The sequence below is a fragment of the Panthera tigris genome, chromosome E2, assembly GCF_018350195.1.
Source record: "Panthera tigris isolate Pti1 chromosome E2, P.tigris_Pti1_mat1.1, whole genome shotgun sequence".
Classification (NCBI taxonomy): Eukaryota; Metazoa; Chordata; class Mammalia; order Carnivora; family Felidae; genus Panthera; species Panthera tigris.
Genome location: NC_056674.1, coordinates 33,399,291 through 33,426,908, shown reverse-complemented (window position 1 = coordinate 33,426,908; position 27,618 = coordinate 33,399,291). Strand labels below are relative to the sequence as shown.

At 41.6% G+C, this 27,618-nt stretch overlaps 1 protein-coding gene across 4 annotated transcripts in view; it reads left to right on the top strand.

Annotated features, from left to right (window-relative positions):
• The first annotated feature begins 645 nt into the window (after positions 1-645).
• Positions 646-27,618, top strand: part of AMFR (autocrine motility factor receptor) — a 44,064-nt gene continuing 17,091 nt past the window's right edge. For 3 of the 4 annotated variants that reach the window (XM_042968523.1, XM_042968524.1, XM_042968526.1), the window contains exons 1-8: positions 646-1,011; positions 9,884-9,976; positions 13,975-14,139; positions 15,426-15,578; positions 18,350-18,390; positions 18,555-18,687; positions 21,112-21,245; positions 22,112-22,222. In XM_042968523.1, coding sequence (XP_042824457.1) covers positions 757-1,011; positions 9,884-9,976; positions 13,975-14,139; positions 15,426-15,578; positions 18,350-18,390; positions 18,555-18,687; positions 21,112-21,245; positions 22,112-22,222 — 1,085 coding nt within the window. In that variant the 5' untranslated portion in view covers positions 646-756. Of the gene's footprint in view, positions 1,012-1,124; positions 1,190-9,883; positions 9,977-13,974; positions 14,140-15,425; positions 15,579-18,349; positions 18,391-18,554; positions 18,688-21,111; positions 21,246-22,111; positions 22,223-27,618 lie in introns of those variants that run through there. The other variant, XM_042968525.1, reaches the window with a different exon arrangement.

The following is a 27,618-nucleotide window of genomic DNA, read 5'->3' as shown; positions in this document are numbered from 1 at the left end:
CTTCCTGCTGAATTAAGTCCGTTGTAGATTCTGCTGGAGGCTACTAGTAAACAATAAAACCTTAAGATCACCTTACTGGCGATACGTTTCAGTCTGTTGATTAATATGCTTTCCTTTAGGGTCTAGCCTCTCTTATTCCCTAAGCATCATCTCCTCTTTGGACCACGAGGGAAGCTGCTAGGTCCAGTGGGGTACTCAGGGGTAACCCGCCTAAGCGGGACGGGGTAACTGTTAAGGAAACCCAGGGGCGAGTGTCCGGGTCCCCGCGCGCTGCGGACTCGCGACGCTGCCTGGGCTCGACCGCCCGCCGGCGCCGTCAGGCCCGCGGGACGCTCCTGCTTCGCCGGCCAGGCGCCCTGTATGCCCGCGGGCCCGGCCCGGCTGGGGTGTCTGCGGATAGGAATGCTGGGTGCTGGGCCCCAGAGCCTGTGGCCCGGGCCTTCACCCGCTCGGCGACGGCGCGACTGCTGGGGGCGGGGGACGGAGGCCGCGCCCCCGCGCCCGTCCCGCCCGCGCCCCGCTGGGGGCGGCGGCCCGCCCCGAGCCCGCCGAGGCTCTTCCGCGCCGGCAGGGGCAGCAGCGGGAGCGGCGCGGGGCAGAGCGGCGCGAGCGGCCAGGAGCGGCCCGGCCCGGCCCGGCGCGGCGGCGGCGGCGGCGGCGGCGACGCCAGAGCCCGAGGGCACCGTTCGCGAGGCCGCCGCGGGAGCCCGGCCGCAGCGCGGGGAGGCCTGGGGCCTGGAGGCCGCCGCTGCCGCCATGCCGCTGCTCTTCCTGGAGCGCTTCCCTTGGCCCAGCCTCCGCACCTACACGGGCCTCAGCGGCCTGGCCTTGCTCGGCACCATCGTCAGCGCCTACCGCGCCCTCAGCCAGCCCGAGGCCGGGCCCGGGGAGCCCGAGTCGCCAACGGCCCCGGTGCAGACGGAGGCGGCCGCGCCCGCCCGGCCCAGCGCCGGCGGCCCCCGGGCCCGCGACGTGGCCCAGTACCTGCTCTCGGACAGCCTGTTCGTGTGGGTGAGCGAAGCTGCCCGGGCCGCCGCGGTGGGGGGAGCGGGCGGGGGGAGGGGCGCCATGTCACCCATTATGTGCCGGGGGGGGCGTGGCTGGGCCGGGGTCGCCTCCCTGGGGCCCGGGGTGCGCGGCCTGGGGGGCGGGGCCCTCCCGCCAGCTTGCTGCCCTCCGGGAGGCTGAGGTGCTGAGGTGGCCCGGGGTGGGGGTGGGGGACGCGGAGAGATCAGCCCGCGCGAGAGCCGGGGCGACCCGAGAGAGGCTAGAGGACGGGGCTCGGGGAGGTGCGGAGGGCGCGAGGGCGCGCGGTCCAGCCGGAGGAGGGGAAGGCGCGAGGTGCTGGGACGGCGGGGAGTGACTGAGGGACCCCGGGACGGAAACTCGAAGCCCTCCAGCAGCCGGTTACCCCAGTGGGCCAGTGAATTGTGGAGGGAAGTTGAAAGGCTTTTCTGACTCGGTCGGCACGGAGTGTTGTTAGCGGGTTTCCAGTAAAGAGGAGGGGGCCGAGGCGAATCAGATGTTGGCTTTGGGACAGCTGTACGCATTTGGGTGTGCTGGGACCTTTCTTTCAGGAGGGAGGCCGGCTCCCACAACTTTTCTCGTTTTGGCCATTTAGGATGTGATTGTCCTGTTTGGGTCAAACACACACACACACACACAAACCGTGCTTCCTTTCCTGTTGCTTTTACCTGATGAGTCGTGACGGTTTCCTTTGATGTGTGAGGGCAGTAAAACATTCGGAGTCAAGAGCAGGCTCATCGTTTTCACTCCGGATCTGTCCATTTAGTGATCCATGTTACAACAGGGTTTTCAGTTTGTCTGTCAATGCAAGATAAGCAGCACCTACGAGCCGTAAGTGCTGGTTTCGCTTGTTAGGACAGATAATTTCAGGCTGGGCAGATCAACAGTATTTTGACTAAAGAACTTCGCTTCCACCTTGGCCTTGAATGCCATGTATGTACACACACAGTGATCAGAAAAGTTGCTCCAGGATTTAAGTCTGTCACTTGGGTTTGCTGTGGTGTCTTGGGGCTTGTCTTCTGCAGTTCCCATTTGGGGTTAAGAGTAGGCTGTAAATGACTAAGATTAATATTCCAAGGATAGAGAATGATCTACAACTCATTTGTTATAATTAATCCCTTTGTGCTTCATCAGGAAGCAGTGGGATTTATGAACTCGGGGGGCTGTGGATTACGTCTCTTGGTCCTTCTGATGAAGAGATTAGTAGAAGGCAGTGAAGGGTGACGTTTTCTTCTTTCACTGCTGTGTACCTGAGGTGGGTACTGTGTAAACAGTAGAGAAGAAGGGAGAAGAGAAAGAACCCAACTCCCGTCTCTTGTCTTATCTCAGATCTATTTTTTTCGTTTGAGTTAGCAGGTAAACAACTTAAATCGATGTCAAGAGTACTTCTGGCAAATGTCAAGATTACAATGCGGTCTTCGATATAAAAGACATAAATAAGAAGGAACCACTGTAGAATATAGCAGCTACTAGCATTGTTTAACGATTTTTTGCCCTCCAGGAGATTTTGTTTTTACAAAACCTGTGTTCAAATTCCAAGGTTAACACCTCTTCATTAAACATTGCATAAAGCCTGTTGATTTTCCCACAGAAATTATTTCTTGTACGAACATAGCCATTTTCCCCCATCTTTTTCATTAGAGGTCTTACCTAAAGCAGATTTATCATTCCTTCCTAATCTGATGATTTTTTTCCCTTTTTCAGTTGATCTTCCTACTGTTCTTCTAACATCTTTCCTCATGGTTTTCACACTTTGATGCTGGTCTTCCTTGGTTTCTCAGACCCCCTATAAGTTTTCCTCATCACCCATTGCATAGTAGCTGAGCGGGACTCAGAGTCTTCAAAGGCCTGCTTCCTTGGCCTGACAGCATTGTTGAGTGAATATACGGTGGGGCCTTGGTCCTGCCCAAAGACATTCAGATTCAATTTTTTAAAAACCAAGCAAGACAAAACAAAAACTGATCTTTCTGCCAGTTTGCAAATCCTGTTAGCTGCTGTTTGGCTTATTGGAATCTCTAAAACTTCTCTTTGTGAGCACCATTTAAATCAGTATAGGTCTGATAGCATCTCAGGGCATTTTTGATTAACAAACTCAGCTCAAAACCTTTCAGTGGTACCATTTTTGGGCACTCTGGAAGGCATAGCTGTGAACCCTTTCCCCCTTCCCTCAAAGCAATCCGTATACAAATAAAGCAAAATTTGATGAGTGATAGTAGATATATAAAGAAGAAATGGCAGAGTCTGGGGGAAGGAGAACGTGATGCCTAGGGGAAGGAGAAAGTGATGCCTAGGGGAAGGATGCGTGGAAGATGGTGTTTGAACCCAGCCTCGGGAGGTGAGAAGGATCTGAGCAAGTAGCGGTATGTGTTCCAAGTAGAGAAAAGAGCCCGTGAAGCTCAGACAGCGTATGAAAGGTAGTGCGCGGCCTATGCAGAGCAGCCCATAAACTGGGCTCTTATATTAAAACTCCATTGGGTCTTATGATTAAGAGTGAGTTTGGGAAAATAAAGGGGACACCCAGGAGTCACAGGAGGTGGGCGAAGTGACCAACCCCTCTAAAGTTTAAACATGTATTTCTCAAAGTGTGGACCTGTGGGCCTCTGGCAACCTGGTACAGTTTCTGGCAACCTGGTACAGTGAGATACAGTTTCTCAGATTCTCTCTAGGGATTGATTCAGGGGGAAGGGCAGAACCTTGGAGTCTTCATTTTGATTAATGTTCCAGGTGATTTTAGGCACACTAATGGTTGAGAAATGGATTAGGGAGAATAGGATGTGGGGTCAAGGTCAGATTATGTAAACCTTGACAGCTCTGTTAAGGAGTATGGACATTATTTTGTGGGCCATAGGGTTTAAGTGGGGGTGGAGGGGACGAGGGGCTGGCATGATGAGGTGATTTTCTCAGGAGCGACCTGTGGCAGCAGTGGTGAGGACCAAGTCATGTAGAATGGGAAGAGGCCAGGAGATGGCCTCCCCCAAGGGGGGTATCTCCAGGTGGCCCTCTGGGGTGAGCATAACTGTTTCGAGGGGAGGCTCCAGGGTTCTTACCCTGGCAAATCCTAGGGATGATGGGATCACTTGTTTCCGCATGTCTTTCTAGAACTTTCGTTCTAAAGTTTCATTTGAGATTAGGTTTCATTATTTATTTCTAGGCTTATTTTACACTTTTCAGATGTCACTTCCCTTATTGATCCATTCTGTTATTGTTTTGAATTGTACAGGTGTTTTTGGCTTTTCCCCTTCTTTATTCTTGTTATTTTCATTGTATCTCCTTCCTGTTTGTTTTTTTTTGTTTTTTTTTGTTTTTTTTTTTTTTTTTACAGATCTGCTTCTAAAATTATACGAGCAGGACATGGTAGAATGGAGAAATGGAAATACAAAATAAGTGTTAAAGTTCTGAGTTAGTTGTATGCAAATCAAATAATTTAAATAGAAGTCTCTAGGGGAAAAAAAAAATCACCAAAAAAACGAAAATGGAGAAAAGTGACCTGACCGCTATGATCAGGGATGGGCAAACTCCAGTGGCCTATTTGGCCTGGCCCATTTTCTACAAGTCTATTAGCTAATGATGATTTTTATATTTTTGTTTTATTTATTTATTTATTTTAGTTTTTATTTGTTTTTGAGAGAGAGGGAGAGAGAGTGGGGGAGCACGTGGGAGGGACAGAGAGAGGAAGACAGAGAATCCCAGGCAGGCCTTGTGTAGGCAGTTGCAGAGCCCAATGCAGGGCTCCACCTCATGAACCATGAGATCATGAGCTGAGCTGAAATCAAGAGCCGGTTGCTTAACCGACAGAGCCACCTAGGTGCCCCTGATGGTTTTTATATTTTTTTAAGTTTTTTTTTGTTTTTTTTTTTTTGTTTTTTTTTTTGTTTTTAGAGGGGAAGAGTATGGGACAGAGAGCATGTGGCCTACCAAGCCTAAAATATTTATTGTCTGATAGCCCATTAGAGAAAAAGTTGCTGACTCCTGCTTTAAAGAGTTCATCTTCATATAATTATGAAACTCCAGAACTGAAAGTAATTTATTAGGTTTGAGTCTTTATGAGTTGAATATTCCAAAGAAGTTTGGAGAAAAATGTTAGCTTTAGAAATGTTGGGGCAGCTAGAGAGAAAGACTACACTTCTAGACAAGAGGATATAAGCCTAGATAAACAACTTAGAAATATAGAAAAGATCCTCAGGATGAGGAGGAGAAAGAGATGATTTGATTGCTTGCTACGTGCATGATGAGTATAAATAAACTCACTTATTGCCCCGACATTGTGAAAAGAAGAGCATGATCATCCGTGTAATAAAGGGGGAGTATGCATCTTTGCATTTTGTCGAATTTTATACTGGTCATGGAGAGCCTTCAGAGAGAGAACATATTCCACTTGTCCTTATAGAGAAGAGACAGACAAATGGTGTGTGGGGGTGGTGGTTAGTACTGGTGTTAAGTAGGAGACTAAGAAACACCATATTGATCCTGGCCTGGAGACCGTTCCTGGTAGTTTAACTACATTTTATCACAAGCTTATAAATAACACCCCATTGGTGGCCAGCATTTTTATAGGATCAAAAATACCTCCAGAATTACACAGTGATAAACATGGCTAATCTGTTTGCTATTGCTTTCTTCTCTTTTCCTCTCAGGGCACACTGTCTTGTAAGTTCGTTTCTGTTGTTCTCAAGTAGCATAGCAGAACCACTGTGGGAGGGGAATTTTCTTATGGGGCCTTAAGAGGAATTACGTTAAGCCTGATTAAATAGGTGTTCCTCGGGTCACTACTGCCTTGACATTTTCTGTTGTAGACTGTTCAGGAACACACAAAACTTATTTTGTGTAGACTAGATACAAAATAAAGAAGTTTGGTGAGGACTCAAAGAACATTATTTAAAGTTTTTACATTGCTGTAGATACGAGAAACATTTCTGAAGCATTTTAATATAGTAGAAATACTCATGTAACAAGATAATTGAGGCCACCCCATTTGCTCAGTCTCCCATCGTATGATGAGAAAATAAATGTGGAATTTCAGAACTGGTCAGAAAGTTTAATAGACTCTAAACTTTAGAAAAATCAATTAAAAAAATAATACATGATCATGGTACAGAAGTCAAAAGGTACACAAGTGATGTACAGTGAAAAGTAAATCTTCTGCTTCCCTTTCCCAGAAGTGGCCATTACCACTTTCTTGTAATTAGTGCTAGTGTTAAGTAGAGGACCGAGAAACACCCAGGTGATTAAGTCCTTGGCACAGTGCACATCTGCAGTTATACAAGTGCGTATGCGTGTCTGTATGCACATGCTTTCTCTTTTGCATACAGGCAAGCATATAATAGTTTTTCTACACCTTGCTTTTTTCTCAGTAAGCAAGTGATCTTGAAGGTTCCATAGGGTACCCGTAAATAAAAAGCTGCTGAGCCAGTTTTCCTGGCTTCATTGTATTCCACCAAATGCCTCTTTCAGTTTATTGAACTTGTCTCTCTGATGGACATTTAATTGTGTTCCATTTTTCTGCTGTCAGTCAACAGTGCTCCAGTGAACCCTTTATCCTTACAGTCAAGTTTGGATTCTGCCTGCAAGGAAAAACTAGCTGCACAGAACAAATAAAATGAAGTTAGTACTTTTACTGTGGTCTGTGTGGATAAAGGGGTTCAGACTGGGCTTGCTAGAGGTGAGCCTCGTTTTGATTATTGGAGGTGAGAAGGTTTGTCCTGGTTCTGTGGATTTGCATCTGGGCTAAAGTGTTTCTGTAAGAATATTGCTGGTGACCTAATGGGATCTGATTTGGGATTTGCTTTAATGTATTGATTTAATTTTTTAGAATGCCATACTTTATTTTAGTTAGAAAATACCACTTATCCCCAATAGAAAGAAATTGCCATTTCTTTATCTTTGTCTCCTATTCAGAGGCCCAGGAACAAATGATTTTATACAGTGTGCAGTTTAGCAAATGCTCACACATAGAAGCATGGTAAAAAAAAAAATTTTGTGTGCAGGTGATTTTTTTTTAATTGAAGTATAGTTGGTGGGATTTGCTTTTAAGTGGAGAATGCTACAATTAGGTTGCTTTCTGTATTTGCACATTTTCAAGGCTTTGTCAATTTTATTTTTTTATTGTTATTTTTTTTAATGTTTATTATTTACTTTTGAGAGAGGTAGAGAGAGTGCAAGCAGGGGAGGGGCAGAGAGGGAGACACAGAATCCAAAGCAGGCTCCAGGCTCTGAGCTGTCAGCACAGAGCCCGACACAGGGCTCGAACCCACGAACCGTGAGGTCATGACCTGAGCCACCTAGGCGCCCCAAGGCTTAATCAGTTTTAAAGTTGAGAATTTATTATATATTAAGTAATTTTTCTATAAATAGACAAAGAATAAATAGTTACTAATAATTGTTAAGGTGTTTTTAAAAATACTTCGTTCATCATCTTAAAATAATTTTTAGTTGCTTCCAATTCTGTGTAGCCTGGCTTTCATATAAAGGTCACAAAAGATTAGCTCTTTCTTTTTACATAAATTCCCTTTCTAATATCAGTGTATTTTCTCAAGCCTTTTTTCCTTTTTACCCTGGCTAATTTTTAAATCTTCCATTGAAATTTAAGTAAGGCATGATTATCTATGAGTGATGGGATTATGACAGACTCACTTTTAAAAAAAAATGATGCTAATTTTTTGAACTGTATTTTTGAACCTGAAGAAATGTAACAGAAATAGTAAATAATACTTTATTTTTTGTTTTGCAACCCAAGATGTGCTAGAGTGTGCTTTTGGATAGAGCAATGATTACGTGGCCCTCAATTTACTTTCTTTTCCTGCACCGATGGCTCTCCCTGCAGCCTGCTTGGTGTGTTAGATGCTTACCAAGTTCTGTGTCCTGCAGATTCTAAAAGCTCTTTTAATGCAGGGTGCAGAGCTCTCTCATTTCTCTTAACGTCCCATGTGCCTTGAACAAGTAGGTGCTAAATGTGTGGAGTCATTTCTTTATTTGCTATGCCCACCTGCAAAACCAGCAAGAATTCTTTTTAAAAATTGTGTTATAATTAGGTTGGGGGATGGATGTTTGGCTGATTTAAAAAATTCTTTTCAGGGGCGCCTGGCTGGCTCAGTCAATGAGCATGTGACTCTTGATCCCAGGGTCATGAGTTCTAGCCCCGCAATGGGGACAGAGTTTACTTTAAAAACAAAAAAAAATTCTGCTCAGCTAGGAGATGTGGCTTGAAGGGTTATGGTTGCTTTGTCTTATGAAGTTTTTAAAAATTAACATGACCAAGCTTCCCATTGACTGGTTTAGAGTACAGTGATAGTGATCTTTTTGATATCTATTTCATCTCCTTGCAAATTAGTATCCTAAGCTATTTGTTGGACCGTTTGGAATAGGGCTGTTCCACTGGAGTCACAAGTTAGGGATATAGGATGTTTTGGATAACTAATTATTTTTCCTGGTTATTTGAAGGATTTAATTACCAGAATAGTTTCTTTTTTCAGCCAAACTATTTTTTTTTTCAGTTCTTTAAAAATATATCACACATTTCCTTGCCCCATTAGACAGGCAGAATAGGACTAAACATAATTTAACCTTTTTGTAATGAATCAGGACTGCCATTACATATGTTCTCCCAGAGGGGTAGATGGTGTGAAATACTAAGGGGAACCTGAAGAGATCTTAAGGAGCTTGTTTTTTTATATTACTTCTTCTGTCATCTTTTTTTTTTTTTTTTTTTTTTTAAGTTCCATAGTATCATTTGCTTCTTTTAAAAGAAGAGGGAAGAATGACCCAGGAAGAATATGGCCACCTTCCTATAAGCTTAATGAATCAAAGCTTGAAGCAGTCTTTACATGGAGTTGGGGTTAATTTCCATTCATTTCCATCTATTCCATTAATTTCATTTCTCAATAAAAGTCATGTTTACTGTCTTTATCAAGGTCCCTTTGGCTTTTGGGGTCATGCAGAGTTTTAAAAATCATTTGAGCATCAGTGGTGAGATGTGCCCCCCTAGCCTCTTGGTCAAGGGCAGCCAACTCTTTCATTTTGTGAGCATTAGATTTCTTGTTTAGGTGTAGGGATATCCATTCTCTTAATTACCTAAGAAAAGAGAAGATTTCTCACCTCCTGTTGAAGAAGGCCTTGGTTTTGCATTGGTGTCTCTTGGTTGCCTTCCAGTTCTCAGACCCCCTTGCTAGTTTCCTTCTTCCTTCTTCCTGGTTTCTCGATTCCATTTCCCTCTGATGCCCCCAGAACCTTTACTTGAAGGCCAACACCAAGCATGGGGAACATTTATCTTTTGGTTGGCAGATTATCCCATTGTAGTACATTAAAATACATATATACGTACATATGTACATATATATATGAGTTCTCTATTTTTTATAGTCTTGTGGTTCTTATGTGACTATCAACCCTCTCCTCCTCACTTGCTATTCCTTTCTGCAGGGCAGAGCAAGCTATGTAGGCGCTGGATTTTAGTTTATGATAACTTCCATTTCTAGCAAAGTTTTCTTCAAAATCTTAATGTGGGAAGTGAGGTACCTAGGCGATATGTATGGCTTACAAGGTGCATATAGTTTTATACATTCAGTACAAAGTTTACCACACACAGTTCAGTAAAGACTGAAGGGGAAGGTGGCCTGCTGGATGGTATATTGGGACAGGGCTCTGTGAATTGGCTGCTAAGCTGGTGCCTCTCCTCCCCATTCCTTATCTCTATTCCCACCACCCATACAAGTGTGCCCCTTCAAATATTACTTGAGTTGGTAAGGAACTGGAGAGGCTCAGTCATTGGAAATGATTGCTGAATTCCGAATACAAAATCTTTAGAGCTGTTTTTATTTTTTAGCAGGAGGAAATAAACTTTCTTTCTTTGGTTTGTGTACAGGTTCTAGTAAATACTGCTTGCTGTGTTTTGATGTTGGTGGCTAAACTAATCCAGTGTATTGTGTTTGGCCCTCTTCGAGTGAGTGAGAGACAGGTAAGTCCAAATGGCAAGGATGGATTCTAGTGACCAGATTTTTTTTTTTTTTTTGTTAACTTTGTGTTTGGTATAATTTTAATTTTTTAAAAATGTTTATTTATTTTTGAGAGCGAGACAGAGTGCAAGCAGGGGAGGGGCAGAGAGAGAGGGAGACACAGAATCCGAAGCAGGCTCCAGGTTCTGAACTGTCAGCACAGAGCCTGATGCGGGGCTCAAACTCATAAACTGTGAGATCATGACCTGAGCCAAAGTTGGATGCTCAACCGTCTGAGCCACCCAGGTGCCCCAGTGTTTGGTATAATTTTAAACTTACAGAAAGGTTGCTTGAATACTCTGAAGCACTTCTATACACCTGTATCCAGATTCACAGTTGCCAATGTTCTGTCCCATTTGCTTTAACATTCACCTTTTATTTATATTAAATGTTTTTTTTCTGATCCATTTGAACGTAAGTTGTGGACATCATCCCCCTGTATCCCCAGATGCTTCACTATGTACTTCACAAGAGCAAGGACATTTTCTTATGTGACCATAGCACAGTGACCAAAATCAGGAAACTTAGCACCGATAAAATACTTTCTGTAATCCGCAGCCCATATTCAATTTGTAGCCAAATTGTCCTGGTATTGTTCTTTACAGCTTTCCCCCCCATAACTTTCATGAATGTAGTGTGAAAGGAAGCATAGATTTATTTTAGTTTGAATAGTAGTGAATACCACTCTTTAGGATAGAAGTTCCTTTCCAAAGGGATTTACTGAGAGATTTAAGTTATTCCCTTTGGAAAAGTAAATTAAGATTCATCGTTCCAGGAGGAGACAATTAGGTGGCTTGTTCTTGTTTCAGGTGGGGTGGTCTGGCATTGGAGCATTACTCCCAGAATATGCACGTATAGGAACAGGACGTGCTTCGGATAAAGAATGTGCCACAAGCGTACTGGACAGATTGGCAGTCCCCCAAGGATTTTAGTGTAGAATGTAGAATGGTGTGTTTTAAAATAAGAATTTAGAACTGGACTTAACACAACACCATACAAACAGAACTATGTTTTACTTTATCTTTCTCCGGTGATAAGACACAGGAAGCTGCTGCATGAACCTATATTGGTCTCACTCTTTACCCTTTCAACCCAAGTCCTCTATTATCAAGTCGGCTGAGGTCCTAGTTCAGAGCTGAAATGAGGTAACTGTGTGGTTGAGCCCTTGGATGCTGTTACGAGCAGGACTGTTTGTTCTCCCAGAGAGTTTTCATTAGTGAGTATTGAGCACTTTCTCCAAAATATCAACTCCAGAGGTCTCCCAAATGGCATCAATAGATTGTCATTTCTTTGGTGGGATACAAAAAGCTCCTTTTGATGCCTCTTTCTTTTTTCCCTCCCTCCTTCCCTCCCTCCCTCCCTCTCTTTCTTTTCTTTCTTTTCTTTTTCTTTCTTTCTTTCTTTCTTTCTTTCTTTCTTTCTTTCTTTCTTTCTTTCTTTTTTCTTTTCTTTCTTTTTCTTTCTTTCTTTCTTTCTTTCTTTCTTTCTTTCTTTCTTTCTTTCTTTCTTTCTTTCTTAAATGTTTAGAGAGAGAGAGTGAGCACTAACAAGGGAGGGGCAGAGAGAGAGAGAGGTGGGCAGAGGATCTGAAGCAGGCTCTGTGCTCACAGCAGAGAGCCTGATGTGGGACTCGAATTCATGAACCATGGGACCTGAGCCAAAGTTGGATACTTAACTGACTGAGTCACCCAGGCACCCTGATGCTTCTTTCTTTTTCAAGAAAAACTTTTGACTTGCAGGCCAGAAATTGGTCAGGCCCAGGCAAGCTGTCTGAATGCTGGTGGACTCACCTGGCACCAGTGGACCTGATCTATAGTTTTCGTTTTTCTAAAATGTTAAATATCAGTTCAAAATTTACAGAAAGCATAACCTTGGAGCATTACAGAGACTTTTACAATTCCTAGAGGTAGTGAACACATTTGTTACTGTACTTTCAGTTTTTCGGTAGACATCACATCTTTCATTTCATTTATTTACTTATTTAAAACTTCGAATATAGGTAACACACGATGTTACATTAGTTTCAGGTGTACAACACAGTGATTCAAAATCTCTATACACATTATGCCATTATGGTGTTCTCACCACTGTGACGACTTATTTTTTGACAAATGTCATCCAGGGGCGTTTATCAGGCACCAGTTTGAGTTAGAACTCTGCAGAACTGACACAGGTTTGCTCTGTAGGTGGTTCAAGGCTGCTCAATAAATAGTCATGTTAGAGGCAAAGACACTGAATATTGAAGATGGGGTAAAAATGGATGGAGGTTTAGAACAAGGAATTTTTTTAAAAGCCTACCGTGGCACATGTCCAAGCACAGTACACATGTTTAGTTCCTCCCACAATTCTGTGATCCCGGAGTAATAAGGCCCATCTTACGGATGGGGAGACCAAAGCACTGGAATGTTACGTGACTTGTCCAAAATTGCACAGCAGATAGATGGTGGGGTGAAGATTCAAAACTCAGCATAAGATGTCCTGGGTTCACCTTGTACTTTACCTGTGCCAGATCTGAAAACAAGCCTTCACCAAAGATTCCTAGTTCCAATTGTTCTCTGTGCAAATGTATAGAGTACAGTGTGTAAAAGTTCTCAAAAGTATTCTTCTCTCTCTGTAGTCATTCACTTGTTACACATTCAGACTCCATTATTTCTGTTTCTATTCAGTTTTGCTTGTTTTCTGTTTCAGTTGCTTGAATCTGCGAAACAAATGGTTCAGAACAATTTATACAAATGTACTTAGAAGCCCTATTTCATTCTTCTTTCCTCAGTTCCTACCCCTCCCACAGATGGCTTGATAGTATATTTTAATATCTGGTGGCTAAACTCCCTTCGTTGCCCTTTTTCTTCAGGGTAGTGAAGATTTTTTTTTAATTTATTTTTTTTAATGTTATTTTTTAGAGAGGGAGAGAGAGAGCAAGCGTTAGTTGGGGAGGGGCAGAGAGAGAGGGAGACAAAGAATTTGAAGCAGGCTTCAGGCTCTGAGCTGTCAGCACAGAACCCAACGTGGGGCTCAAACTCATGAACGGTGAGCCCATGACCTGAGCTGAAGACGGACACTTAATTGACTGAACCACTCAGGTGTCCCAGGGTAGTGAAGATTTTAAAAACTAGATATCCTCCCTGTAGGTGATGTACTCTCCCAGTGCTCCCAGGAGCAGTACATTTATTAACTTCTTTGTAAACCAGGTGGATGGTACTTACTAGAAACCATAAAAACATTTGTTACCCTTGATTTCATAATGCTGAAGAAATAGAAACTCTTGCAGAGATATTCATTGCAATATTTTTGGATATTGCACAATATCCAACAGTATGGAACAAAGTTGTTTTTATTGTCTATCTGTAACCACTAAAATGGTGTATTCACAGATTATTCTCTGACGTTGGTAAGGTTCTCACAATAAGTGAAATAAAGCAATGTACAAAAATTGTTTTTGCACATTAGGAAGAAGACAAGAAAAAAGCATAAAAATGCTAAGGCATCATTTTTGTTTTGCTTTTCCTATTGATTATAGACTGGCCAATGAGCATATGCTGTTTTTTAATCAAAAAGGTGTTAAAAAAAAAAAAAAAAACCTAATCTTTTCTACTGTTTAAGAGTCCAAGAGAACAGAAGTATTAAAAATGATACTTGTAGCCTTCACCATTTTTTTAAATTTTGTGTTGGAAGTATATCATTCTTAATATACAAGGTACTAGACTAATATCACTCCCTTTTACTGGCTAAAATTTTATAACTGACAGGGTTACAATCCAGAGTCTATAAATTATTTTCTAGAAGTCTTAGCGTTATTCTTCAGAGGATTTATTTTTTTCTTTACCTTATAATTTCTTGTGGAAAACATTAGAAAGCTGAATGTAGAATATTTTCTCCAGGGAGGCCAGTTTTTGTTATGTTAACTCCTCGTAAATCAGTTAGATGTAATAGTACTCACCTTTATAAATATTTTTCTTTTCAGCACCTCAAGGACAAGTTTTGGAATTTTATTTTCTACAAGTTCATTTTCATTTTTGGTGTGCTGAATGTCCAAACAGTGGAAGAGGTGGTCATGTGGTGCCTCTGGTTTGCTGGACTTGTATTTCTGCATCTGATGGTTCAGCTCTGCAAGGACCGGTTTGAATATGTGAGTTTTTAGCCATGCTCTTTCCTTGTTTAGTCACAGGTTTGCCAGGTTTGGATTGTGTAAGATGAATGAGCCATAAAGGGCATGTCCCATGGAGGTCTCCAGGCAAGGTTCCTTGATCAGGTAGCCACTGCCTGTTTCTTGAGGGACTTCCTGCAGCAGCCAAGGAATGTAGGAACATGTCTCCTCCCCTACCCAATAGCATATTATGTTACAGCCCATGTGGGGTCAGTTCACCTACACAAACTGTTTTGATCACAGCTCAAGGAAAGCTTAATATATAAACTGAAAACAAGCAGCTGTCTTCCAGATATTTTCTGTTCTAGTCTCCTTCCATTTTTTTCCTCTAATTCTTGGAGCTTTCCTACTGACTGGTTTATGCTGTTTCTACCCCTGGGCCAGGACTCAATTAGCTCTCTTGGCTTCCTGGGTCCCGGGAGAAGCGAATCCTTCTTTGGGTGCAAGATCTGCCTCTCCACTTCAGAGCTGTGCAGGCGAACCCACACTCCTGAGGGCACCCAAACTAATGTCATGGATCCTGGGGAAATTCTCACCTACAGTTTTGCCCCTTGGCTAAACCCACTCCGGGGCCTTATTTGCCCCTGGTCCCTGAGGACCAGGTGGTCCTTGCACCTCTGTGTGAGTTCATCTCAGTCTGACAGCCGTTAAGGCGTCAAGAACAGGAGTGCCCAACCTCCCTAACTGGTTTGTTATCTCCACCCTCCTGCTCAGAGTCCCAGCCCCAGCCTTTTGTTCCTGGCTGTGGCCTCTCCTTGTATACTATTAACATAGCATTGTGATCTAGGCGCTCTGCACCTGGATTACATTTCTGCTGTCCCAGCCCTAAACACTGTAGGAACGTTCTCCAAGTGAATTTTCAGGAGGAGGGCTGGCTCTACAGCAAGATCCAGAAAGAAACACAACAGAACATGATGCAATCTGGAGTGCCGTTGAATGTTGAAAAAGAGAATGATATACCCTTGGAAAATTGCTTGGGGAGGCTTATAATCCCACTGGTAGGAGGATCCTGGAGAATTTGAGATAAAAATATAATGTATATTGTTACTTTCTGTAAATTAAGTGATACAGATCTCTTAAATATCAGCTCATACTCATATTTAGGTTGGTTGGAGAATTTTGACTGTCTGTTAGTGGGATGCTTATGGCCACACAGCTAAGCACAGATTCCTGAGCAAAGACACCAAGATTAACCTTGAGTTTCTCAGTGAAGCTTAACACTGAAGTGAAGAAGAATGAGCTTCCTTCTCCTGTTTTGTACATTTCAGCTCTCCTTTTCCCCCACCACACCCATGAGCAGCCATGGGCGAGTGCTGTCTCTGTTGATCGCGATGCTGCTTTCTTGCTGTGGATTAGCAGTTGTCTGCTGTGTCACAGGCTACACCCACGGGATGCACACACTGGCTTTCATGGCAGCAGAGGTAAGATGTGGATGCAGGTTTTTGCTCTGATCATATTCCAGTCTACTTTCAAGGAAGCGAGAGGATCCTTGTCAGGTTATTTTCACTCATGCAGTGACTGATGGATATTTGGTCTTTTGTTGTTAACAAGCATATTTTGAATTCCTTGCTTTTGTGTTGGATACTGATATTGAAGGGAAAAGTGTTACTTTATGTAATCCTTGCTACAACGTAATAAAGTAATTATTTTTGCCAACATTTTTATAGTGCCTATTGTATGCTGGGGATTGCTCTAATACCTTATGTGTATTGACTCATTTTATTATTCCTGTTTATGAATGGGGAAACAGGCATAGAGGGTGCAGTGAACTGTTTAAGGTTCCAGAGCGGGCAGTGGTGACATCCAAGGTGCCATCCTTCCCTAGTAGGAAGGGCATTATTCCCCCTCAGATGTAATGAACACTGATTGGTGGTGATTAAAAAGGAAATACTCTATAATTGGGTTTTTTTTATATAGGACATAAATTATTTATTTACATAATATTTTACAGAATAACATAAATAAGTTCTTTTTTTATTTTGGAAGAATAATCTGAGATACTCATGTATATTTTAAATTTACTTTCTGAATATACCAGCTTTTTTCATTAGAAATAAAAATTTGGGGGGCTCCTGAGTGGTTTAGTTGGTTAAGCGTCTGACTCTTGGTTTTGGCTAGGGTCATGATCTCACAGTTTGTGAGTCTGAGTCCCTCACCGGGCTCTATGCTAACAATGCAGAGCCTGCTTGGGATTCTCCCTCCCTGTCTCTCTGTCCCTACCCTGCTGGTGTGTGCACGCATACTCTCTCTCTCTCAAAATAAATAAGCTTTAAAAAAAAAAAAAAAATGAGAAAAATTTTTTGGATGTCCTTATGTTCATTTGCTATATCTGCTTTTTTCCTCAGGCCAAGGGCAAAATACTTTTATCTTTACCATAATTGGTACTATTAATGAAAAAGAATGAAACAATAGATTGTTAAAGCTAATTAACTAATATCAAAACACTAAGTTTGAACTACTGTTTGGGAATTTGTTAGAATAGGGTTAAAGTTTATTAGAGTACCTGGCTGGGTCAGTTGGTAGAGTGTGTGACTCTTGATTAGGGTTGTGAGTTTGAGCCCCACGTTGGGGGTAGAGTTTACTTTAAAATATAAGTTAATAAATGAACAAATAAATTTTTTTTTTTGCTTAATAGCATTGATTTCAGAATATAATGTAGTATACGTAAAATTAGGAAAAGAGCATTTAAGTATTTAGTAAAAACATTTGCAATTCTAGTTGAATAGTTTCTGCATGTGTATATTTCTCTTGAAAATATCTGTTTAAAGTTTTTTTGCACTGATTTATGTTACTAATTTGCTTTAAATATATTTTATTATAAATCACCATTTGCATGATACTCTGGTTTTCTTGCATTTTTTTTTTTTTTTAAGAGAGGGAGTGTGTGTGTGTGTGTGTGTGTGTGTGTGTGTGTGTGTGGAGAGAGAGAGATAGAATGAGAATCTTAAGCAGGCTCCACGAGCATAGAGCCCGATGCAGGGCTTGATCTTAAAACCATGAAATCATGACCTGAGCCAAAATCAAGAGTCAGACACTTAATGAACTGAGACACCCTTTACTTTTAATATTAGGCCAAACTTTGGAAAAGGTATACTTAAAAATAAAGACATTTAAGTTAGGCCTATTGGATTATATTATAGTACATATTTTTATTTTATTTATTTTTAATTTTTTTAAATGTTTATTTTTGAGAGAGAGAGATAGAACGCGAGTGGGGGATGGGCAGAGAGAGAGGGAGGCACAGAATCTGAAGCAGGCTCCAGGCTCCAAGCTGTCAGTACAGAGCCCAACGCGGGGCTCGAACCCATAAACCGTGAGATCATGACCTGAGCTGAAGTCAGATGCTCTACCGACTGAGCCACCCAGGCGCCCCTTATTTTAGTTCATTAGTATTGATTTTTTAAGATAATTTATCATGTTACAGATTTCATGTTTTAAACTTAATCATATTTTTATATTTATAGTATTTCTCTTTGTAAAATACTTTCTATTTATAATTTGGAAGTTCCAGATCTCAAACAATGTAATAGTTCTATTCTGGCAGTTTAAGAGGACTTTTTTAAATATCAATTTCTGTGATACAGAGTTCTACAAAGGGCTTATTTTATTTTTTATTTCCTTCGTTCTTCTGTGTGGGCAAAGGGAGCACACAAAGTGTTATGTCGAGAGCAGGTACTTATCTCAGACTGTGGTACCTAAACTATGCTCGGGTATAGGGTCACCAGGTATTCAGACGCCCTTTGAGGTGACTGATGATGGTGACTTACTGCTGTATAAAATAGAAGTGATCGTCAGACCACTAGCATGAACCTCAGGATTGCAAAAGGGCTCCCCAGGAGATGGACAAGTGTAATTGGTTGTCACCTATTAACAGGAAAAGGCTTAATAAAAGTTGGGTTTCTAGGTCATGAAAGTATTCCGTGGAAATTTGAAGCAGATAAAAAATACTTGGTAAAACTGTAGTTGAAGCAGGTAAAAAATAGCTGTGCATGACATCCCCAGTCCTTACTTATCTTGTAACTGGAAGTTTGTACCTTCTGACCACGTTTGTCCAGTTCCCTAAATGTCCCTTGAATAAAGCTGCTTTTTAATTGAACTGAGAAATGCTTGTCTCTTATCTGTTTGTAAAAGTAAGTTTGGCCTGAGCAGTTACAAATTTTACTAAAAAGAAAAAATATACCTTTCTTTATAGTCTCTTCTTGTGACAGTGAGGACCGCTCATGTGATTTTACGGTGAGTAGAAATTTGGGAAGGAGGTGATCGAGGTCTATTCATACTGCTGATTTTAAGATATGACCTGAATGAAATCTATACAAATGTGACTGTACTATATCATGTTTAAGCCAAATTAAATTGTCACAGTAATTACTGAAAAGATTTTTCTCTGTTCATTGCAGATATGTAATTCACCTCTGGGACCTCAACCACGAAGGGACATGGGAAGGAAAAGGAACCTATGTCTATTACACAGATTTTGTCATGGAACTCACTCTCTTGTCCCTGGACCTCATGCATCATATTCACATGTTGGTAAGCTTCCTCAGAAGGAGCTCTAACAGAGAGCAAAGGTTTTTAGAAACAGAAGCCCTGGTTAGTTCATAGCAAATGCACCATTTGTGGATAAAGGATGTAAAGACTATAAAAATAAATGCAGCTGCGCCCCTCTGTGTTTCTGCCACCGGGTAGAAAGCAATGGCGTGCCTCTTCGGCTGGAGCCCGGCCAGAGGAGGGGTTTGCTGTCCTTCTAGGACATTCGGCTAACTCCACTGACTAAGTCACTGAGAATTCTTCTAATATGAAATTAGAAAGTGTGCTACACACTGTTTCTATGACTTCTATGGAGCAGTTACTTTGTAGGGGATCATGGGAGCTCTTGCAGTGTTAGCTACTTCATGGATTCATAAATTTTCTGTCTTTACAATTAAAAAGAAAGCACCTGTACTTAATTCCTCCTACTTCGTTGTTTACATTTTACTTATGTGCAAGAAATTTGAAACTCTGTTTCAATGGTTAACACTTCAGTGATGGTGAGAATCAACGTATTTGGTGGGCAGTTGAATTATTATAAGCCTGTTAAAGTTGTATTTAAAAATTACTGGGTTAGACACAGGACATTTTCTTTTTTTCTTTTCTTTTCTTTTCTTTTCTTTTCTTTTCTTTTCTTTTCTTTTTAGTACTTGTACCATTTTATTTTATTTTTTTTAAATACTTATTTTGAGAGAGAGAGAGAGCATGTGCTGCATGAGTGGGCGAGGGGCACAGAGAATCCCAAGCAGGCTCCACACACTGTCAGCACAGGGAGTCTGACATGGGGCTGGATCTCAGGAACCTCAAGATCGTGATCTGAGCTGAAATCAGAGTCGGATGCTTAACCGACAGCCACCCAGGCACCCCAACACAGGACATTTTTTTTTTTTTTTTAATGTTTATTTATTTTTGAGAGAGAGACACACAATACAGGTCGGGGAGGGGCAGAGAGAGGGAGGGAGAGACAGAATCCATAGCAGGCTCCAGGCTCTGAGCCATCAGCACAGAGCCCAATGTGGGGCTTAAACCCATGAACCATGAGATCATGACCTAAGCCGAAGTCAGCCCCTCAACCTTCTGAGCCACCTAGGTGCCTTGACACAGAACAGTTCTAAGTCTGATTTTTGAAATAACTTTGAAAACATATTAAAAAAAACCACGTATAGTTGTTTAAATCCCCTCGCCCCGAAACAAATACCCAAAGATAACTGTTAACATTTTATTTGTTTTTATATTCAGGCATATCTAGTCATAAATTGAGATCATATTTTAGATATGCAGTTCACTTTTGCTTTATTTTTAGCTAATGTATTTATCTCTATTGTCGGGTGCTAGCCACAGTTCTTTTTTTAAAAATTTTATTTATTTTTTTATTTTGAGACAGAGAGAGAACGTGAGAGCTGTGAGCAGTGGAGGGGTCAAGTGGGGGGCGCAGAGAGAGAAAGAGAGAGTCCTAAGCAGGCTCCGTGTTCAGCATGGAGCCCAACGTGGGGCTTGACCCCACAACCCTGGGATCATGACCTGAGCCGAAATCAAGAGTCGGACACTTAATTGGCTGAGCCACCCAGGTGCCCCTAGCCACAGTTCTTCTAAACCATTTTAATGCCTTCAGTATAAAAATCCCATCATACAGATGTATGATGATTTAACTAACCTTCGTAATGGATGTTTAGATTGTATTCAGTTGTTTCCTATTTTACATCTTTACATAATCTTTTTTATCACATGTTAGTGTTTTTTAAAGTTTATTTATTGTTATTTATTTTGAGTGAGAGAGGGGGAGAGCGAGCGAGCAGGGGAGGGGCAGAGAGAATGGGAAAGAGAGAATTCCAAAGAGGCTCCAAGGTGTCAGCTTGGAGCCCAACACGGGGCTCGATCTTACCAACTGTGAGATCATGACCTGAGCTGAAATCAAGAGTCAGTTGCTTAACTGGCTAAGCCACTCAGGCACCCCACATATGAGTTCTTTTAAGGTAGTTTTATTCTGCCTTTTTCACTTATTTTTCCATGTAATTATTCTTTAAAAAGATTATACATAAAATACAGTATAATGTTAATATATAACTTTATAATAAATGTAATTAGTGGCTATATATTATTACATTATATGAACCCATTTCCCTACTGGACATTTTGCTCATTTCCTGGTTTTATTTTTTATAATTGCATGGATGGACATCTTTGTGCATAAAGCTTTTAAATTTCTGATTAGTACCTGAGAAAAGATAGCTGGTGATAGAATGGCCAGGCCAAAGAGCATGTGCATTGTTTATGGTCGTGAGGTAAATATATGTGCTTGCTTCCCAAAAGATTGCTCTAGTTCAGCTTTTCCAACAGTAAGAGCTTCTGTTGCACGCCTTAACCTTCGTCACTAGCAAGTTCACATTCATTTTATGGTGTATTCTGTTCTCTTTCCTTCTTGTTCAGTTATTTGGCAACATCTGGTTATCCATGGCCAGCTTGGTCATCTTTATGCAGCTGCGTTACCTATTCCACGAAGTGCAGCGTCGGATCCGGCGACACAAGAACTACTTGCGTGTGGTTGGGAACATGGAAGCCAGGTGAGCGAGCCTGAGCTGATGTTGCCCAAGTGCACTCATTTTAGATCTTTCATAGTAACAGATCCCAGGTTACATGAGAACTGCTTTTGTAAGCTATTTACAGAAAGGTGAGGAGAATAAGTGGAGGCTCTGGAAGACTGCTGGGTGTGGATCCCCACGTAGTTGCTGTGTGATTTAGGGGCAACTTAATTTAAATCTCTGTGCCTCAGTTGCTTCCTGTCTAAGGGTGATAGCAGAGCCTTCTTTTTGGAACTGTTGGGAGGGATCAGGGGATAATGCAGGTAACATACTTAGAACAGTTATGGGTATGTAGTAGCTACTCAATAAATATTAGGTGGTTCTTACTGTGTCATTATTTTTATCATCACTATTATTAAGCAGAAGCTTCCTTGGGCTTCTGCCCTCTATTTTATGAAGTGGGTCTCACTTATTCCTTACTCATGCATGTTTATGTACATACATGCTCTTAACCTCACCAGAGGAGGGACTCACTCACCAACCTGAGGGTAAACCAAGCCTGACAATGTGAGATTAATGGGTATCCTTTTTGTGTCCAGGGGAACAGTTTGGCTGTTTGGGGGGTTTGCCTAGAATGCTCTCTCAAGTCCTTTTTAGCTAATGTGTTATGTGGAAGGAATTAAGAGGAGCTGTAGTTAAGACAGAGTTAGCTTCTGTGTATAAGTTTCTTGCTTCAGTGGGCTGTGAAGAGAAAGCAGGTGTAATGTTTTTGATGGTCGGGAATGTTTTACGGAACAAGATGTCAGAAGGGGTAACGGGTGTCAGAAGGGCGAAGTTTGTGAAGTGGCACTCTGTGAACGTGTGTGGAATTGATGGAGCTGTCTGCCGGGTGCATTCGTCTCTTACAGGTTTGCGGTTGCAACTCCAGAGGAGCTGGCTGTCAATAATGACGACTGTGCCATCTGCTGGGACTCCATGCAGGCCGCGAGGAAACTGCCCTGTGGACATCTTTTCCACAAGTAGGGACAGGTGTCCTATCCAGGGCATGTGGGTGTTTGTGCTTGGCTCACGACCAGTCCCAGCAGAGAGTGGGGATGTTACCTCAGACTGGTCGTGGAGCGAGTGTTGCGGGCTCTGGGGAGCTTTGGGAGGTTCTCCTCTGTCCCTCAGCCTCTTGCCTACACGGCAGGACTGTTCCCCACTCACAAGTCCGCCATCTTAATTTCTGGGTCTGCTAACTGTCTTCATGCTCCTTGTCAATTTAAGCTCTGAAGTAGAACAGATACGCCTATTAAGATTTAAAAGAAAGGGATGGGGGTGGGGGAGTCCTTGCTTTCAAACAGCTTCTGTGCTCCCTGGGGTAAGAGAATGTGTATTTTTACATTTTTCACATGCACAAAAGCAGCACCACAACAACACGCCAGCAAAGTGGGCTGAGTTGGGGACAGGACCAGAACTACCGAACAGTCCAGAAGAGCTGTGAGTGTATTTTCAGGGATAACAACACAGGATCTTCAGAAAATCCTTAAGATTGCACCAGTTCTATGTGGGGACAGGTTTGTTCCTCTCCCAGGGAGTGATCATTTTTGCATATTGGGAAAGTTTTCATCTTTATATCTTTAACCTTCCTTATTTTAGATTACCAAATTGTTTTTCTTTTCTTTTCTTAATATTGGAAGGGGTTTGGAGCTGGAGTATCAGTAACTGAACACATTTATTGATAGAATTTTTTGTGTGCTGGGTGCTGTGTTGGGGTCTGGGAGTGAAACAGCACAGACATGATCTCTGCTTTCATGCAGCTTACAGCCTAATGGAGGAGACGAACATGAATTAAGCAGGCACGTTTCTGAATGTATAATTATAAATCGAGCTAAGTGCTCTAAGGGGAAGGAACATAGTTCTTTAGAGCTTGTAGCAAAGGAATCTGACTCAAGCCTGGATGAAGTGACTCTTGGTGATGAGTAGGAGTTGAGTCAGCAAAAGGAGAGAGATCCTCTAGACAGGGCAGAATGAGGTGTGTGGAAGGAATGGGAAGAGATTCTATATGCCCGGGGATTAGATCATAAGGAGTGGCATTTGCTGATGCAGAAGAAGCAGGCAGAAGCTAGACCCTGCAGGGGCTTGAGGGCCAGTGGAAGGAGGGGCGAAGTCATCGAAGGGTTTTAGGAGGGGTTGGGGATCAGATTTGCAGCCTAAGAAAATCAGGAGGACTAGTTAGTAATGGCCGCAGTGGTTCGGGTGTGTTTTGAGAGTAGCTTGGGCCACAGTGGTGGAAAAGGGTTGGGGAGCAGTGGACAGATCCATCGCATTGGCCGTGAGAAAGGAATAGAAGACTGGTCAGGGATTCTCCTGGTTTTGTGGCTCTGCGGCTACACGTCTAGTGCTGCTGTCAGTTGAGATTGGGAGACCTGAGAATCCACACCCGTTTCTTCAAAGTTGCTGGGAGACAGTTGGGAAGAAGAACTCCAAGAGTGTACGTCGGTCTAGAAGAAACGTAAAGCACAAGATTAGGTTAAATTTCGGATTTACTTTTTTGATTAGGGCAAAATTCATACAGCATACAGTTAACCATTGTAAAGTGTGCAGTTCAGTGGCATTTAGTGCATTTCACCATGTTGTGCAACTGTCACTTCTTTCTAGTCTCACAACTTTTTCATCATCACAGAATAACACCCCATACTCGCTAAAGTAATCACTGGCCATTTCTCCTTTCTCCATCACCGGGCAGCCACTCATGTGCTTTCTGTGGATTTGCCTAGTATGGACAGTTCATAGGAAAGGAATCCTACGTTTTGTGACTGGCTTCCTTCACTGCGTAGAATGGTTTCAAATCCCAAGTTGCAGCAAATATCAGCACTTCATTCCCTTTTTTATGGCTGAATTAAAAAAGTGATAATTTTATTTATTTATTTATTTATTTATTTATTTTTTTTTTTTTTCAACGTTTTTTATTTATTTTTGGGACAGAGAGACACAGAGCATGAACGGGGGAGGGGCAGAGAGAGAGGGAGACACAGAATCGGAAACAGGCTCCAGGCTCCGAGCCATCAGCCCAGAGCCCGACGCGGGGCTCGAACTCACGGACCGCGAGATCGTGACCTGGCTGAAGTCGGACGTTTAACCGACTGCGCCACCCAGGCGCCCCAAAAAAGTGATAATTTTATAATAATTAAGCAACTTACCCATTCACCTATTGTTGGGCTTTTGGGCTATTTCTACCGCTTGGCTGTTGCAGATGATGCTGTGATCAAATTTTTAAACGAGTATCTGAGTACCTGTTTTTAATCCTTTGGGGTATACACCTAAGAGTGCAATTCCTGGGTCATATGTATTTCTGTTTTTAACTTCTTGAAGAACCACCAAACTGTTCTCTACAGCAGCCACACCATTTTATATCCCGCTGACAATGTGTGAGGGTTCTAATTTCTTCACGCTTTGTATTTCACATTTATTTATTTTTCTGTTTTATAGCTATCCTAGTGGGAAGTGGTATTTCATTGGGATTTTGATTTGCACTTCCTTAATGACCATTGATGTTAAACAGCGTGCTTGTTGGCTATTTGTATATCTTCTTTGGAAAATGTCTCTTCAAGTCCTCGGCCCATTTTTGAATTGGGTTGTTTGTCTTTTTGTTGATAAGTTGTAAGGGTTCTTTATAAATTCTGGATACTAAGCTTTCATCAGATATTATGATTTGCAAATATCTTCTCTCATTCTGTAGCTTTTCTTTTCAGGTTCTTGACAACGTCCTTTGATGCACACAGATTTTTCATTATCATGAATTCCAGTGTACCTATTTTTTCTTTGGTTGCTGATACTTTTAGTGTCAAGTCTAAGAATCCAGTGCCAAATCCGAGGTCATGAAGATTTACCCCTGTGTTTTCTTCTAGTAGTTTTATGGTGTTAGCTCTTATATTTAGGTCATTGATTCATTTTCAATTAGTTAAAAAAAATTTTTTTTTTAATGTTTATTCATCTTTGAGAGAGAGAGAGAGACAGAATGTGAGCGGGTAAGGGGCAGAGGGACAGGGAGACACAGAATGTGAAGCAGGCTCCAGGCTCTGAGCTGTCAGCACAGAGCCTGATACGGGGCTTGAAACCACAAACCATGAGATCATGACCTGAGCCAAAGTTGGACGCTTAACTGACTAAGCCACCCAGGCACCCCTTTTTTGAGTTAATTTTTATACATGAAGTGAGGAAGGGATCTGACTTCATTATTTTGCATGTGGTTGTCCTGTAGTCTCAATACCATTTGTTGAATCTTGTTTTTATTGAATGGTCTTGGGACTCTTGTGGAAATCAGTTGGCCATAGATGTTTGGGTTTATTTCTAGACTCTCAATTCCAATGGCCTGCATGCCTGTCTTTATTTTAGTACTATGCTGTTTTGATTACTGTGAATTTGTAGTATGTTTTGAAACTGGGAAATGGTGAGTCCTCCAACTTTTTCTTATTTCATATTGTTTTGGCCGTTTGGGGCCCCTTGCAATTCTGTATGAATTTGAGAATCCATGATTCCATTTCTGCACAAAATGCCATTGGAATTTAATAGGGATTGTTTTGAATCTGTAGATCACTTTGGGGAGTATTACTGTTATAAGAATATTAGGTGTTCCAAGCCATGAACATTAATGTCTTTCCTTTTATTTAGGTATTCTTTAATTTCTTTCAGCAATCCTTTGTAGTTTTTAGGGTCAAGTCTTTCATCTCCTTGGTTAAATTTATTCCTAGGTATTTTATGCTTTTGGATACTGCTGGAAATGGAATTGTTTTCTTTTTTTTAAATTTTTTTAAATATTTATTTTTGACAGAGAGAGAGAGAGAGACAGAGCATGAGCAGGGGAGGGGCAGAGAGAGAGGGAGACACAGAATCCGAAGCAGGCTCCAGGCTCTGAGCTGTCAGCACAGAGCCTGATGCGGGGCTCGAACTCACAGACCATGGGATCATGACCTGAGCTGAAGTCAGACGCTCCGCTGACTGAGCCACCCAGGCGCCCCTGGAATTGTTTTCTTAATTTCCTGTTTGGATTATTTATTTCTGCTGTATAGAAGCATAACTGATTTTTACATGTTGCTCTTATAACTGTGTAACTTCCTGAATTCGATGATTAGCTCTTTTGTAGTGTGTGTGTGTGTGTGTGTGTGTGTGTGTGTGTTGTTTTGGATTTTCTATAATAGGATCATATCATCTGTGAATAGAGCTGGTTTTACTTACTTTTTTTTATTATTTGGAAGTCTTTATTTCTTTTTCTTGCCTAATTGCTCTGGCTAGGACTTGCTGTACAATATTGAATAGTAGTGGTGAAAACAGGCATCCTTATCTTGTTCCTGAGCTTGGAGGAAAAGCTTTTCATCTTTCAGTATTGAGTGTGATATTACCTGTGGGGTTTCATGAATGTCTTTTATCATGTTAAGGGTGTTCTCTTCTGTTCCTAGTTTGCTGAGTATTTTTATCTTGAAAGAGTGGTTAGTTTTGGTAAGTGATTTTTCTGCCTCTATTGAGATTATCGTATGATTTTTTTTTTCTATTGTTCTAGTGTATGTTATGCTGATTCATTTTCTTATGTTCAACCACACTTGCATTCCTAGGATAAATCCCTCTTGTTCATGGTATGTAATCTTTTTAAATGTACTGTTGGTTTTGGTTCACTGGTATTTTGTTGAGGATTTTTGCGTCTGTATTCATAAGAGATACTCTTGTGGTGTCTTTGTCTAGTTTTGGCATCAGGGTAATGCTGGCCTCATAGTGTGTGATAGGAAGTTTTTCTCTCCTGTATTTTGGAAGATTTTGAATAGGATTGGGGTTCATTCTTGACGTATTTGGTAGAGTTCACCAGTGAAGCCGTCTGGTCCTGGGTTTTTCCTTTCTGGGAGATTTTTTGACTGAGTCAAGTCTCTTTACTTGTTTAAGTCTGTTGCAATTTTCTATTTCTTCTTGAGTCGTTTTAGGTAATTTCTTTGTTGGTAGGAATTTGCCCATTTTATCTATATTCTCTAATTTGTTAGATTATAGTTATTTCTAGTATTCTGTTATAATCCTTACCATTTCTATAAGGTTGGTAATAATGTTCCTACTTTCATTTCTTTTTTTTCACACTTTCATTTTTTATTTTAATTATTTGCATCTTTTCTTAGTCCTGCTAAGAATTGTCAGTTTTGTTGATCTTTTTTTTTTTTTTTTTTTAAGAACCAGCTTTTGGTTTCGTTGATTATTCCATTGTTTTTCTGTTCTCTATTTTCAGTTACCTATGCTCTAATCTTTATTATTGCCTTCCTTCTTCTGGCTGTGGGTTTCTTTGCTCCTTTTCTAGTTCCATAAGACACAAAGTTAGGCTGTAGATTTGAAATCTTTTTTCTTTTTGTGCATTTTTAGCTATAAAATTTGCCTCCGAGGCATTGCTTTTGCTACATCC